The sequence below is a fragment of the Theropithecus gelada genome, chromosome 1, assembly GCF_003255815.1.
Source record: "Theropithecus gelada isolate Dixy chromosome 1, Tgel_1.0, whole genome shotgun sequence".
Taxonomy (NCBI): domain Eukaryota; kingdom Metazoa; phylum Chordata; class Mammalia; order Primates; family Cercopithecidae; genus Theropithecus; species Theropithecus gelada.
The window spans coordinates 186155517-186170584 of NC_037668.1; the positions used below are offsets into that span (position 1 = coordinate 186155517).

Consider the following 15068-nt stretch of genomic DNA (forward strand, 5'->3'; position numbering starts at 1 on the left):
TTTCACCTTGTGTTAACATTTGCACTGATAATGCAAAAGCAATGGTGGGAAAAACTTTTGATGCTTTAGCATGAGTTACAGGGCAGTGGCACCAAACTGTACAAGTGTAGTCGTTGTTATTTTTCACTGCCATGCATTCAAGGTTTAACAAAGCGACATTCCTTTACTTAAGAATGTCCTTTATGAAGCAGTTAATTATTTATCTTATTAAATCTCAATCCTTGAGTACATATCTTGTCAACATTCTTTCTGAAGAAATGGCAAGTAGGCACAAAGCACTTCTGCTGCATCATACAGTACCATGGTTGTCTCAAGGAAAATAATTTTGTGCAAATGAATTACAAGGTGAACTAGCACATTTTTCAGGAATACTATTTTTTACTTGAAAGAACAAGTAAACTATGGTCAGACTTGTGTATTTTGCAGACATTTGCTTTCAAGTGAAAATTAGGATTTTAGAATCCAAAATCTGCCACCATGAGTTTGACAACTCCCAATATTGTACTTTAACGCTTTCTTTTTTTTCTGAGATGGAGTCTCACTCTGTGGCCCAGGATAGCGTGAAGTGGTGCTGTCTTGGCTCACTGCAACCTCTGCCTCCCGGGTTCAAGTGATTCTCCTGCCTCAGTCTCCTGAGTAGCTGGGATTACAGGTGCATGCCACCATACCCAGCTAATGTTTTTGTATTTTTAGTAGAGACAGGGTTTTGCCACGTTGGCCAGGCTGGTCCTGAACTCCTGACCTCAGGTGATCTGCCCATGTAGGCCTCCCAAAATGTTGGGATTACAGGCGTGAGCCATGGCACCCCACCCTTTAACACTATTTAAAAGTCTTGAGATTGGCAGTGATATTAACAAATGTGATATTTTATATTACATTCCTAATGTGTCAATGTTTGGGAAAATCTGCATTTCTCAGTGAACCAATGTTTTCCAAATGACCAGTGCACGATACTCCATTCAAAGTATAAGAAAGACCAATGAATTTTACTGTAATAGAGTACTAAAAGCTCAGTAAGATGGTTTCAGATATCCTATTTCAAGTAACATTTAAGAAACTAACACTTGTTGAGTTTTGGAGAGTTCAAAAAAGAATAGCCACAATTATCTGAAAAGGCTATTAAAATTTTTCCTATCTGAGCCGGGCGCGGTGCTCACGCCTGTAATCCCAGCACTTTGGGAGGCCAAGGCGGGCGGATCACAAGGTCAGGAAATCGAGACCACGGTGAAACCCCGTCTCTACTAAAAATACAAAAAATTAGCCGGGCGCAGTGGCGGGCGCCTGTAGTCCCAGCTACTCAGGAGGCTGAGGCAGGAGAATGGCGTGAACCCGGGAGGCGGAGCTTGCAGTGAGCCGAGATCGCGCCACTGCACTCCAGCCTGGGCAACAGAGCGAGACTCCATCTCAAAAAAAAAAAAAATAAAAAAATAATAATAATAATAAAATTTTTCCTATCTGTATAAAGCTGGATTTTTTGTAGATACTTCAACCAAAATATATTGTAACAGACTGAATACAGAAGCATATATAATCCAAATCCATTTTTTAAAGCTAGACATTAAAGAGATCAGAAAAAATGCAAAGCAATCTGATCTGTCACTCATCTTGCTAAATTATTTAAAATCAATTAATAAATATTTTTTAAAATTTTCAACTTTAATTTCCTGGTACATATGGATAGATATAACCCATATTTTCAACAAAAAGCTCTTTGAAGTTCTTAATTACTAGTGTAAAGCGGTACCAAGAACAAAAAATGTGAGAATCATCATTAATCTATTTTCTTTTTTTTTGAGACAGAGTCTTGTTCTGTTGCCCAGCCTGGAGTGCAGTGGTGCAATCTCGGCTCACTGCAAGCTCTGCCTCCCGGGTTCACGCCATTCTCCTGCTTCAGCCTCCTGAGCAGCTGGGACTACAGGCGCCCACCACCACCCCCAGCTTATTTTCTTTGCGGTTTTTAAGTAGAGACGGGGTTTCACCATGTTAGCCAGGATGGTCTCAATCTCCTGACCTTGTGATCCGCCCACCTCGGCCTCCCAAAGTGGGGGGATTACAGGCTTGAGCCACCGCTTGAGATGGAGTCTCGCTTTGTCTCCAGGCTGGAGTGCAGTGGTGCGATCTCGGCTCACTGCAACCTCCGCTTCTCGGGTTCAAGCGATCCTCCTGCCTCAGCCTCCTGAGTAGCTGGGACTACAGGCGTGTGCCACTATGCCCAGCTAATTTTTGTACTTTTAGTAGAGACAGGGTTTCACCATGTTAGCCAGGATGGTCTCGATCTCTTGATTTCATGATCCGCCTGCCTCGGCCTCCCAAAGTGCTGGGATTACAGGCATAAGCCACCATGTTCAGCCCATGAATTTATTTTCTTAGTACTGTTTCAGGATAATAAGACTTGAAGAACTAAAGAAACTTGCAACAAGGCTGTAAAGGAGGTAAGTGGTCCAATCTAGTTCAAATGCAAGTGTGCAGACTCCGAAAGCCATTGTAATCCTAAAAGTCATGCTCTGGCTGTCTTTCTTTCAATTCAGCATGGTTTCCTCAGTTAACAGTATTAGTAGCTTTACTTATTATTAGCTAGTACTTTTGGTCTTATGGACAGTAAAGTGAAGGGGCAATACCAGATGTTGTCTCATATATAGTTTGTCCATAAATAATTTCACTGCTAGTAGAATATATACTTTTTCCTCTAAAGTGCTTAAAATATGATTCTTCAAATAGCATCAAGTCATACTGCTGTCAAAAACCATTTTTAAATAATTATGGAATAATTATGGAATACCATTTTACAGAAATATTTAATTAAAACTGAATACACAAACTTACGTCGGCTGGAGGTTGATGGTGACTGGTTTCCAAGCTCTGATTTCTGAATGTTGTCATCTAATGGTGAGAGTAATAAAATAAGACTATCAACTTATGTTTCATAATTTGAGTATTTATTTCTAGTAGACAAAGAAGATACAAATTCCACCAGGAAAAAAAGAAGACAGAGATCAGCCAGAAGCAGAAGAAAAAGTAGAACATCTGAGTGCTGATTAGACTGAGGGCTCCTGGAGACACAAGACCTATTTCTTTCATAGCTGTTCACAGCATATGGTGGGGTCTAGTAGAAAGCACACAATAATTAGTTTTCAGAGAAAGTTTGGAAGTATTTGACCCATAAGTATCTAATGGGATTGGTGAAACTTCCGGGATAAAAAGGACAAAGAAAATAAGCACACCATAATAAAATGAAACATACCACTTGAAAAACTGCCATATATTGAACTCTTGCCTGGTGAAGATGCTGTAAAGAGGGGAAAAATAAGGACAAAATGTGGATTATAGACTACTGAGCTGTCTCGATAAGGTGTTTTAATATAAAACTCTATCTTAATCTTCACTATTTTCTACCTCAAACCAATTCAATATTTCATCTGGGGATTTTGACCATTTCAAATACTAGTAGTATTTTAAAATCACGTTTAAAAACTTCTCATCATTTCTGTTAATAGACGAGTAATTAAGTAATTCTGTTTTAGGCTTGTGGTTAAACAATAGAGCTCAAAAATAATTTTCTCACAACTCTGTCAAATCTCTACATCCATCTAAATTTATTTAGAAAATAAATTAAGCTGGGCACAGTGGCTCATGCCTGTAATTCCAACAACTCAAGAGGCTGAGGTGAAAGGACAGCTTGAGCACAGGAGTTTAAGACCAGCCTGGGTAACACTGTGAGACCCCATCTCTGATAAAAAAATAAATAAATAAATAAAAACAAGAAAATAAATTAAAAACAATCCTAACCCTTCCCTTTCCCTTCCATCTTTTTTTAGCATACCAGCAGGTTTTAAAATCTAAGAGAGGAAATGGAGGGACAGGCTTCAGAAAGTATAGAGGCTGAGTTATCTCATTCATATGACCTATATTACCAGTATTGCCATCTATCACTTGACTGGACTTTTATAATTTTTGTATATATAAATGAACTTCCTGGTGGATCTTCTTAGGGTTTTATCAATAACTTTCATTTGAGAAACACTGGAATAACTGGAGGAATAATATTAGCTCTGCTAACATTCAGAAATAGCCTTATTTTTGGTCATATGACAAAAAGCTCCATAATGATGTCATAAGACAAAATGACAGCAAATCTAAGAGGAATATTGTTTTTCAGTTACCAGTTTAGCTTAGGACATTTCATTATTTAGAAGCTTCTAAGTTAGGTTATCAAAGTTACAACTAAAATAACAAAATAAAAAAACCTAACCACACAAAACCCAAATCCATCAGATGTTTATTTTGAATACTTCACTCCATGGTTGCAAAGATCAAAGGAGATAATATATACAAAAATGCTGTGAAGTGCAATTCTATGATGTTAATGAAGGACAGCTAAATAATAATTATGTACCATATATAGTATTTATATAATTCATATAACGCAAACACATACACAACAGGGTATATACTGCCAAGGCAGGACATCGTCCAAAGGGTAACTGATATCCTTTTCATCAACATTACTAGAGATGCTAACAACAATTCTAAAAGACATCTTTTTAAAAGAAAAAACTCAGCTGGGCACAGTGGCTCACGCCTGTAATCCCAACACTTTTTGGGAGGTCAAGGTGGGTGGATCACCTGAGGTCAAGAGTTTGAGACCAGCCTGGCCAACATGGTGAAACCTTGTCTCTACTAAAATACAAAAATTAGCCGGCTGTGGTGGTGCACCACCAGCTACTTCGGAGGCTGAGGCACGAGAATCACTTGAACCCAGGAGGCGGAGGCTGCAGTGAGCTGAGATCACGCTACTGTACTCCAGCCTAGGCAACAGAGCAAGACTCTGTCTCAAAAAGAAAAAGAAAAAACTCAAGCTTTTCTAGTCTAAAGAGTATGGTGATAATCAATCACTCTATAACCATCAAGAGTAGAGGGCACAAATCCTCCATAGTTGCTACTGATTCTACAGAAAACATTAACAATAAATAAGCCCGGATAATTATGAGATTTTAGACTTTAAAAAATTGTGTTTACACATATAAGCTCATTACAATAATTTAGTTATAGGCACTATTGTCTCTAAAGACAAGAAAATTGAGGTTCACAAAGGTTAAGTGATTTTACCAAGATTACTCAATTAGTAAGTGGAAGAGCTAGGCCTGGAGCCCAAGAGATTTAACTACAAATTGTCTTCTTTACCTAAATTTCTGAGACAGGTTCCAAAGCATTTATATTAATGCTCTGACCTCTCTATGCACATATATTCTTCTCTATAATCATTGTTTTATCACCTGGCAAACAGGAAAAAGTAAAGACAGTGGTTCCATCTTTCCTAAAAGGTTTGGATGCAGGCAGAAGCCTGAACTGGGACCTGTCTACCCAGGAAACTGGTGCTAACATTGGGAGACAATGTTCCATGGAGTAGAATCTATAGCCCAAGGTTCCTGAACATTCAGGTCTAAAAATGACTTTTTTTCCCTCACCAAAGCAGGCAGAAATATATAAAGAATGAGAGATAAAATGTGGAATGCTAAGAAAACATTTTTAAAAATACTCTTGAAGAGGAATCTATTATATAACATTGTTTGAAAAATCACTGTAGTCTTCCACTTCCATTGAAAATATTTTCTTCTTGCTCATCGTTCTATCTTAAAGTCCTCATGTGGTTGAATGTCTAAAAGATCCTATTACACGCACACGTCTGGTATGTTACTGTTACATAACTCTGAAAGCTCAATGTGGTATCTATATATGGTAGGTGGCTAGCAACCAAGGTATAATTCTGTAAGCCATAATAAATATAGTAACAAGACAAAGTAGAAATGCAAACAGATAAAACACTAAAAATTAGCTATCAATTTAGCAACTAAAAATATCTATTTCTGCATTTTAATTAGATGTTCAATATAATTATTTTTTCCTTCTGTATTGCAGTGTCTTATTAGAGGAAAAATTATGCAAACATTTTCTGGTAAGTATGTACTAACTTCACTTATCTGGAAGTCATTTATCTGATATTAATTACTCAGAATATATAGTTAAGAACTAAGAAATGACACAGATGCCTCTGAGCTTTTCACATTATATATACTAAAACTCATGCATTTTTACATCCAAGAGTATCTCTTGGGTCTTCAAATTTAATTTTAATGTTTGATTCTGGTTGTAAAATAATTCTAATAAGCTGAATAATTAATATTTGGTTTCCTAACTACAATATTAGGTCAGGAAGAGCAAATTATAAGAGGAAATGGTTTTCTAATATCAGGCATATACTCACAGCAATAAGAAATGACAATCGACAATAAGACAAGGGCAAAAAATTATTTCGGTTCTAGGCTGCTGAAGAACTCACTTATATGTGCGTTAAAAAAGTCACTGCTAAGAAAAAATGAATTATGACCACTCCCAGTTTACTGATGGAAAAGCAGGGCCACAGACATCATCTAGTTCAATTACAGAGTTAATTATCCCATAAGCAAGAGATACATGATATGGATTTTTACATTATCTAAATAAGAGAATACCTGATGACCTCCAGACCTATTGTGGCTAGATGAGTACAGTAGGGAGCGAGGTTAAAGGTCACTTAAAGCAGAGAATATGCGTGGACTTTAAAAAAATATGGTCAAGATTTAATGTGGACACATTTCCACAGAAATTATAGAAAGTGAGTTCAGAGTATGATGGTTTTATCACATAAATTTATAGTATTCCTTAAATTCTGTGACATTTAATCCATCCAAAACCTAAACATGAGGCTGGGTGTGGTAGCTCATGCCTGTAATCCCAACACTTTGGGAGGTTGAAGCAGGCAGATCACTAGAGGTCAGCAGCTCAAGACCAGCCTGGCTAACATGGTGAAACCCCATCTCTACTAAAAGTACAGAAATTAGCTGGGCATGGTGGCGCATGCATGCAAGTCCTAGCTACTCAGGAGGCTGAGGCACAAGAATGACCTGAATGTGGGAGGCGGAGGCTGCAGTGAGCTGAGATCGTGCCACTGCACTCCAACCTGGGCAACAGAGGGAGACTTCATCTCAAAAAACACAAAAACAAAACAAAACACAAAAACCCAGAAAGGCTGGGCACGGTGGCTCAAGCCTGTAATCCCAGCACTTAGGGAGGCCAAGGCAGGTGGATCATGAGATCAGGAGTTCAAGAGCAGCCTGACCAATATGGTGAAACTCCATCTATACTAAAACTACAATAATTAGCTGGGCGTGTAAAAATACAAAAATTAACCAGGTGTAGTGGTGCGCACCTGCAGTCCTAGCTACTTGGGAGGCTGAGGCAGGAGAACTGCTTGAACCCGGGAGGCAGAGGTTGCAGTGAACCAAGATTGCACCGCTGTACTCCAGCCTGGACAACAGAGAGAGACTCCATCTCAAAAACAAAACAAAACAAAAAACAGAAAAAAAAAAAAAAACCCTAAACATGAAAATATAATTTGTGCATTTCAGCCTTTATTATATAAAATTATGAGTATACAAAGCTGTTCCAAAATCTGCTAAAAGCAAAAAATAAGTATTGTCAAAAGAGTAGAATTTCATTATTGTATACAGACTGTATTGCTGCTAGAACTGAGAGCTTGTTAAGACTCATCAATCTCTGGTTTGCTCCCGCCAGTATTTACATTCTACACCTAGCCCATGTGCTGCCAGTCCAAGCAAATAGAAATTACTAACCTAGTAATCATAGCTGTACTTTATTAGTGAAATCACAAACAACCTAAATGTTTACCTGAAGAACTAAACATTTTTGTCAAGAAAAACATAGCCAATACGCTTCAGATTATTTCACTAACAGAGCTTTATCTACTTACTTTGCATCCTAGTTCTTATTCTTGCAGTCTGGGGGGCCCATTCCTCAAGAGTTCTTTGATATCCTGAGCCTGAAGCAAATACATATATCAAAAGATAATTTCCCATACTTTTAAAGTTTATACCATATTCCAGTGCTATAAAATTAATCTATCAGAAAGATAAAATAAAAGAGGGGAAGAAAACAATAAAAGCAATAGTTTTATAAGTAAAAAATAATTTCAAAGGATCCTATCAGTGAGGATGAACCACTTCCTACAGCAAAGCAGGTAGCAAATAAATATATTATCACTCAGTATAAATTACTTGTGGTAAAATAGCCCTGAACACAATTCCACATCACAGGGTAATTATTACAGGTAGTACCAATCCGTGGTGAATTAAAAAGGTAAAGAGGGGTAAAATGACTTGAAATTTTATTACGACTTTTGTTAGGAGAATGAGGCAAGGTTAGAATTGATTGACTGAGGCTAGGCGCGATGGCTTATGCCTGTAATCCCAGCACTTTGGCAGGCCGAGGTGGGCGGATCACAAGGTCAGGAGATTGAGACCATCCCCGTCTCTACTAAAAATTTAAAAAATTAGCCAGGCGTGGTGGGGGGCACCTGCAGTCCCAGCTACTCAGCAGGCTGAGGCAGGAGAATGGCGTGAACCCGGGAGGCGGAGCTTGCAGTGAGCCAAGATAGCACCACTGCACTCCAGCCTGGGCCACAGAGTGAGACCCTGCGTCAAAAAAAAAAAAAAATAAAAATTGATTGACTGAAAAAAGAGCAGGCAACCAACTACTTACTCAGCACTGAAGGTTGCTTATCATGAGCTGTGAAGTTGCGACCTGAAACAGAAAACAGGGACAAGGTCATAGAATACTTGAAAATAACAACAAAAAACATGTTGCATAGACATTTTGCTTGTTTACTGTGGATACTAAAAACAAACAACAAACAAAAAACATCAGTTCCAAGCATGTAAGTATATAAGTGTGTGTGTGTATATATATATAAAAACCATGCATATACTCTCTCTCTCTCTCTCTCTCTATATAAAATCTGTGTGTATTTCTTTTCCCCTCATTTCTAAACTTCAAAATGTTTAGGAATTGGACAACAAGAAGGAGTCAGTTTTAGGATTAGTACCATCAAAACAATGATTACGTACAGTCAATGTGTATCAGCTATTGAGTATAATTTTGTTTAATTCTTTTTCTTTGAGACAGGGTCTGACTCTGTCAGCCAGGCTGGAGTGCAGTGGTGCAATCTCAGCTCACTGCAACCCTCGCTTCCCGGGTTCAAGATATTCTCCTGCCTCAGCTTCCCAAGTACTTGGGATGACAGGTGTGCACCACCACGCAGACTAAATGTTTTGTATTTTTAGTAGAGACAGGGTTTGACCATGTTTGCCAGGCTGGTCTCAAACTCTTGACCTCAAATGATTTGCCTGCCTCGCCCTTCCAAAGTGCTGGGATTACAGGCATGAGCCACCGTGCCCAGCCAATTTTGCTTAATTCTTGTGTGACAGATGCTATTGTTGTTCCCATTTTATAAATAAGGGGAAACCAGCTGGATGTGGTGGCTCATACCTGTAATCCCAGCACTTTGGGAGGCCAAGGTGGGCAGATCACAAGGTCACGAGATCAAGACCATCCTGGCTAACATGGTGAAACCCTGTCTCTACTAAAAATACAAAAAAAAATTAGCCCGGCATGGTGGCGGGTGCCTGTAGTCCCAGCTACTCGGGAGGCTGAGGCAGGCAGGAGAATGTCGTGAACCCGGGAGGCGGAGCTTGCTGTGAGCCAAGATTGCACCACTGCACTACAGCCTGGGTGACAGAGCGAGACTCTATGTCGAAAAAAAAAAAAAAGGGAAAACCAAAATTGGTAATTTTTCCAAAATTATATATCTAAAAGTAGTGGGGCCGAGATACAAATCCAGGCAGTCCATATCATATACCACATACCATACCATAGAGAAATGGTATATACTATCTATGCAGATTTATGGACATTGCAAAGTAGCTATGAAGTAAAACATGCTACTTCAGGTTTTGAGGAGGTATTTAAGGATAACTGTAAAATGACACAATGGGATGACTAACAAATGACACCTTATAACAACGTGAATTTTCAGATCTGCCCTGAGGAAATGAGTTACTCTTTGATGATAAATACAAGTATCCATTTACATTTATTTATTTTCAACTTTTTCTGAATACAAACATATGCTAGCTGTTTTTAAAAAGTGCCATTCTAGAAATGTGTAATTTAAAAATTCATGAACATCTATCTGTTAAGTATGTGCAAAACATTGAATGTAGAAATACTATGGTAAGTAAGACAGATAAATATCCTCTCAGCTTTGTTTTCAGTCTATACTAAAAATATACTTTTAAAAAAGTGGATACATACCTTTTAATACTTTCTTTCATCAAATTCTAAGACATACTTTTTAAAAAATGCCCTCTGATCTACAGATGTATCTTTTAATTAATGGTATGGCACAGTTTAACTGGATGGTTTTTCTTTCTCATTGATACATAAAATCAATAGTATCTTAAAGTCAATGAAATACATCTTGATCACCTTTTCATTAGTATATATAACTCATTATATAAAACTCATTTTTCATTTCTAAATAGTTTTTTTTTTTTGAGATGGAGTCTCACTCTGTCACCCAGGCTGGAGTGCAGTGGTGCGATCCCAGCTCACTGCAGCCGTCGCCTCTTGGGTTCAAGCGATTCTTCTACCTCAGCCTCCCAAGTAGCTGGGATTACAGGCACCTACCATCACACTTGGTTAATTTTTGTATTTTTAGCAGAGACGGGGTTTCACCATGTTGGCCAGGCTGGTCTCGAACTCCTGGCCTCAAGTAATCCACCTGCCTCAGCCTCCCAGTGCTGGGATTACAGGTGTGAGCCACCGCCCCCAGCCTAAATAGTATCTCACTGCATGGGTATAAGATCATTTATACAGGTAGATACATTTAAGAGTTTCCAAAGATCAAAGATTTGGAGTAAAATAGGGCAAATACATAAAATAATTCAAAGAGCAATTTTCCACAACTGATTTTTTTCCAGCAGCTAATTCATTTTATGTCTCATTTTATAGTCACAAATCCAGAACCTACTAAAAATTAAAATGAAAAATATAAAATTGAATTCTATAAACACAATGATTATAAAACATATTTCCAAAGGCTTTTTCATTTTTTCTTTTTTTTGAGACGGAGTCTCACTCTGTCGCCCAGACTGGAATGCAGTGACGCAATCTCGACTCACTGCAAGCTCCGCCTCCTCCCGGGTTCAGGCCATTCTTCTGCCTCAGCCTCCCGAATAGCTAGGACTACAGGTGTCTGCCACCATGCCCAGCTAATTTTTGTGTTTTCAGTAGAGATGGGGTTTCACCATGTTGGCCAGGATGGTCTCGGTCTCTTGACCTCATGATCCGCCTGCCTCAGCCTCCCAAAGTGCTGGGATTACAGGCGTGAGCCACCATGCCCGGCCTTCCAAAGGCTTTTTCTTAAGAAAAGAAAGTAATGTGGAAGGAATAAAAAAGTTCTTGAAGATTTTTACATACAAAGATCTTTTTGGTTAATAACTCAGATTTTGGGAGACTTGATTTAAAAATGTCAAAAGAAAAAAACAGTAGTACCAAAATAATAAACGTGGCTGGGTGCAATGGTTCACACCTGCAATCCCAGCATTTTGGGAGGCTGATGTGGGAGGAATGCTTGCGCCCAAAAGTTTGAGACCAGCCTGAGCAACACAGTGAGACTCCGTCTCTATAAAAAATTTAAAAATTAGTTGGGCATGGTGGCACATGCCTATAGTCTTAGCTACTCAGGAAGCTGAAGCAGGAGGATCCCTTGAACCCAGGAGTTTGAGGCTGCAGTGAACCATGATCGCACCACTACACTTGCCTGGGCAACAGAGCGAGAACCTGTCTCAAAAAAATAAAAAAGAAAAGAAAATAATAAAGTTAAAAAAAATGTCACCAATGATTCTTAAGCAAATCATTATTAGCATTTTGGTATATTACTTTCCAATCTTTTTTTGTTATATTTTCTCAATATTTGATCACAAAAATTTTCAGTTGTAAGACTGAAATGAATATTTATATACCCATCACCGAGCTTGCCATTAACTTTTTATTACATGTGCTTTATCACTTATTCATTCATCCTTCCAAACTTTTACAAGAGTTGAAATTGTACTAATATAAAATTTTATGCCCTTATTAGAATAAGTGCATATAAATAGGCTCAAACTACTACATTAGTCTGTTAAAATAAAAACAATCAACCCATTTATATTGCTAGCAAAGACATTCAACAAACCACAGGAAGCAGTAGTTCCTTTGCTTGTTTTTTAAGTTCAAATTCAGGTTTGGATATAGAGAATAACAACTCCATAAGCGTCATAAGGTCAAGGGGTAGAGATACATTGGATAAGTTTTTTTTTTTTTTAGGTATTCATTATTCCTCTTTTTCAATATTTACATTAAATTTCAAAAGAGGATCTTCAAAAATAGGAACAGCATTTGACCAAGCTCACAGGTAGAACTGTAAACACAACTTTACTTACTTTGTGATGACTGCCAAAATGATTCTGTATATTGACTAGATGATCTGGTGGCTTTATCTAAAAAATAAAAAACAGTACACTACAAATAATATTCAACTTTTAAACTGCACATTTTATAAGACAACAGTGAGAAATTAATAAAAAGAGCAAAAATATTCAGATAACTCCCAGGTGGTTAAAAACTTGGATGCATAATTTATTTTAAAAAGTTTCTAGGCTGGGTGCAGTGGCTTTCACCTATAATCCCAGCACACTGGGAGGCTGAGGCAAGCGGATCACCTGAGGTTAGGAGTTCGAGACCAGCCTGGCCAACATGGTGAAACCCTGTCTCCACTAAAAATACAAAAATTATCTAGGCGTGGTGGCGCATGCCTGTAATCCAAGCTACTTAGGAGGCTGAGAGCAGGAGAACTGCTTGAACCCGGTAGGCAGAGGTGCAGTGAGCCAAGATCGCACCACTGTACTCCAGCCTGAGCGACAGAGTGAGACTCCATCTCAAAAAAAAAAAGGTCAAAAAAGTTTCTAAAGTATCACGTCACATCTAAAAAATTAGATAATAATCACTTAAAAAATTGTTATGATACAGAACATGCCACAAAGTAATGAGATAATAAAACCTTTGAGTTGAGAAACATTTTATAAGTTTACAATAGTGGATCATCTTGAAATCATCAGTATCTAGTTTTGCTTTAAATTTTTATTGCAAGTGGGCAATATTTTTGTATACTCTTTTTCTTTCTTCTTCTTCCTCTTTTTTTTTTTTTTTTTTAAAGACATGGAGTCTCACGTTATTGCCCAGGCTGGTCTTGAACTGAAGGGATCCTCCTGCCTCAGCCTCCTCAGTATCTGGGACTATAGGTACCTATCACTATGCCTTGCTTTCAGTCTACTCTTCTTAAAAACATATAAAAGTAGAATTTTTATATGTTTTTAAGTAGAAAAGTTTCCATATAAAAGTAGAATTTATAACTAAATTAGTTTAAAAGTGATCAGGTTGCTGTTTTGGAAACAGACACATTGACACAAAAAGGTGAAGTGGCCTTTTTTTTTTTTTTTTTGAGACGGAGTCTCGCTCTGTCACCCAGGCTGAAGTGCGATGGCACGATCACAGGACCTGGGGTTTATGTACTTCCAAATAGTTATGCTGGTAGCAATGGCAGCAAACTATTGGCTATATAAATGGTTTAATTAATCTCTGATTTTTAGAGCTTCATGTAACACGTATGAACACTAGTAATAGCACTTAGTGTCTACTATGTGCCAGGTAAGTGTTTTGCATATATGAATTAATTTAACACTCACAACAATCCAGATGACGAGACTGAGGAACACAGAAGTTAAATAACTCTCTAAGGGCAAACAGCTAAAAAGTGAAGGAATGGAACCCAGGAATTCTGGCTAGACACTACCAGCGTGTTACAAATCTCCATTTCTATATCAAGAATACATAGGAAAAATGAGGAAGGGTGGGAAATACACAGAATGCCAAATGCCCATCAACCGGCTTATAATGCCAGGCATGGTGGCCCACACCTATAATCTCAGCACTTTGGGAGGATGAGGCAGGAGAATTGCTTAAGCCTGGGAGGTCGAGGCTGCAGTGAGCCATGGTCGCATCACTGTACTCAAACCTGGGTGATAGAGCGAGATCCTGTCTCAAAAAAATAAAAAACAAAAACAAAACCAGGTTATGTACTTATTTTTATTTTATTTTGTTTTGTTTTGTTTTGTTTTTTTGAGACGGAGTCTCGCTCTGTTGCCCAAGCTGGAGTGCAGTGGCGCGATCTCGGCTCACTGCAAGCTCCGCCTCCTGGGCTCATGCCATTCTCTTGCCTCAGCCTCCCGAGTAGCTGGGACTACCGGTGCCCGCCACCAGGCCTGGCTAATTTTTTTGTATTTTTAGTAGAGACGGGGTTTCATCGTGTTAACCAGGATGATCTCTATCTCCTGACCTTGTGATCCGCCTGCCTCAGCCTCCCAAAGTGCTGGGATTACAGGTGTGAGCCACTGTGCCCAGCCTTATGTACTTATTTTTGAAGTGAAATGATGAAGTAAAGAATAGGAATTACAGGTCAGGCATGGTGGCTCACGCCTGTAATCCCAGCACTTTGAGAGGCAGAGGCAGGTGGATCACCTGAGGTCAGGAGTTTAAGACCAGCCTGGCCAACAAGGTGAAATCTCGTCTCTACTAAAAATACAAAAATTAGCCAGGTGTGGTGGTGCACACCTGCAATCCCAGCTACTCGGGGGGCTGAGGCAGGAGAATCACTTGAACTTGGGACGCAGAGGCTGCAGTGAGCCAATATCACGCCACTGCACTCCAGCCTGGGTGACAGAGCGAGATTCTGCCTCAAAAAAAAAAAAAAAGAATTGGAATTACAGAAATTTTAAGGAGGCGGTGAGGGGAAAGTGCAGGACTAAAGTATAAAATTACTCATTATTTACAGAGTTTACAAATTTGTTTAGCATTATCTTTTTTGGGGGGGGATCTTGTTCAACATTATCTTAAGCCTCAAACTGGTATTTTTCTCTCTTTAGTCTTTAGTCAACTCTTTCACTGAATGAACTTAAATTCACATAAACAATCAGAACTTGTTAATTAATAACTTGGTTTGAATTTGAAAATCCAGAGATAAAGGTAGTTATCTAATTAAATGAAAACTTCCTAAAAGTAACACTCCAGATAGT

General features: G+C 38.5%; 1 protein-coding gene across 2 annotated transcripts in view; it reads right to left on the reverse strand.

Annotated features, from left to right (window-relative positions):
- Positions 1-15068, reverse strand: part of TOR1AIP1 (torsin 1A interacting protein 1) — a 38093-nt gene that overhangs the window by 3788 nt on the left and 19237 nt on the right. The window contains exons 6-10 of one of the 2 annotated variants that reach the window (XM_025382054.1): positions 12381-12437; positions 8596-8637; positions 7808-7876; positions 3242-3286; positions 2824-2880 (exon numbers count right to left, since the gene is read on the reverse strand). In XM_025382054.1, coding sequence (XP_025237839.1) covers positions 2824-2880; positions 3242-3286; positions 7808-7876; positions 8596-8637; positions 12381-12437 — 270 coding nt within the window. The remainder of the gene's footprint in view (positions 1-2823; positions 2881-3241; positions 3287-7807; positions 7877-8595; positions 8638-12380; positions 12438-15068) is intronic. The other variant, XM_025382056.1, reaches the window with a different exon arrangement.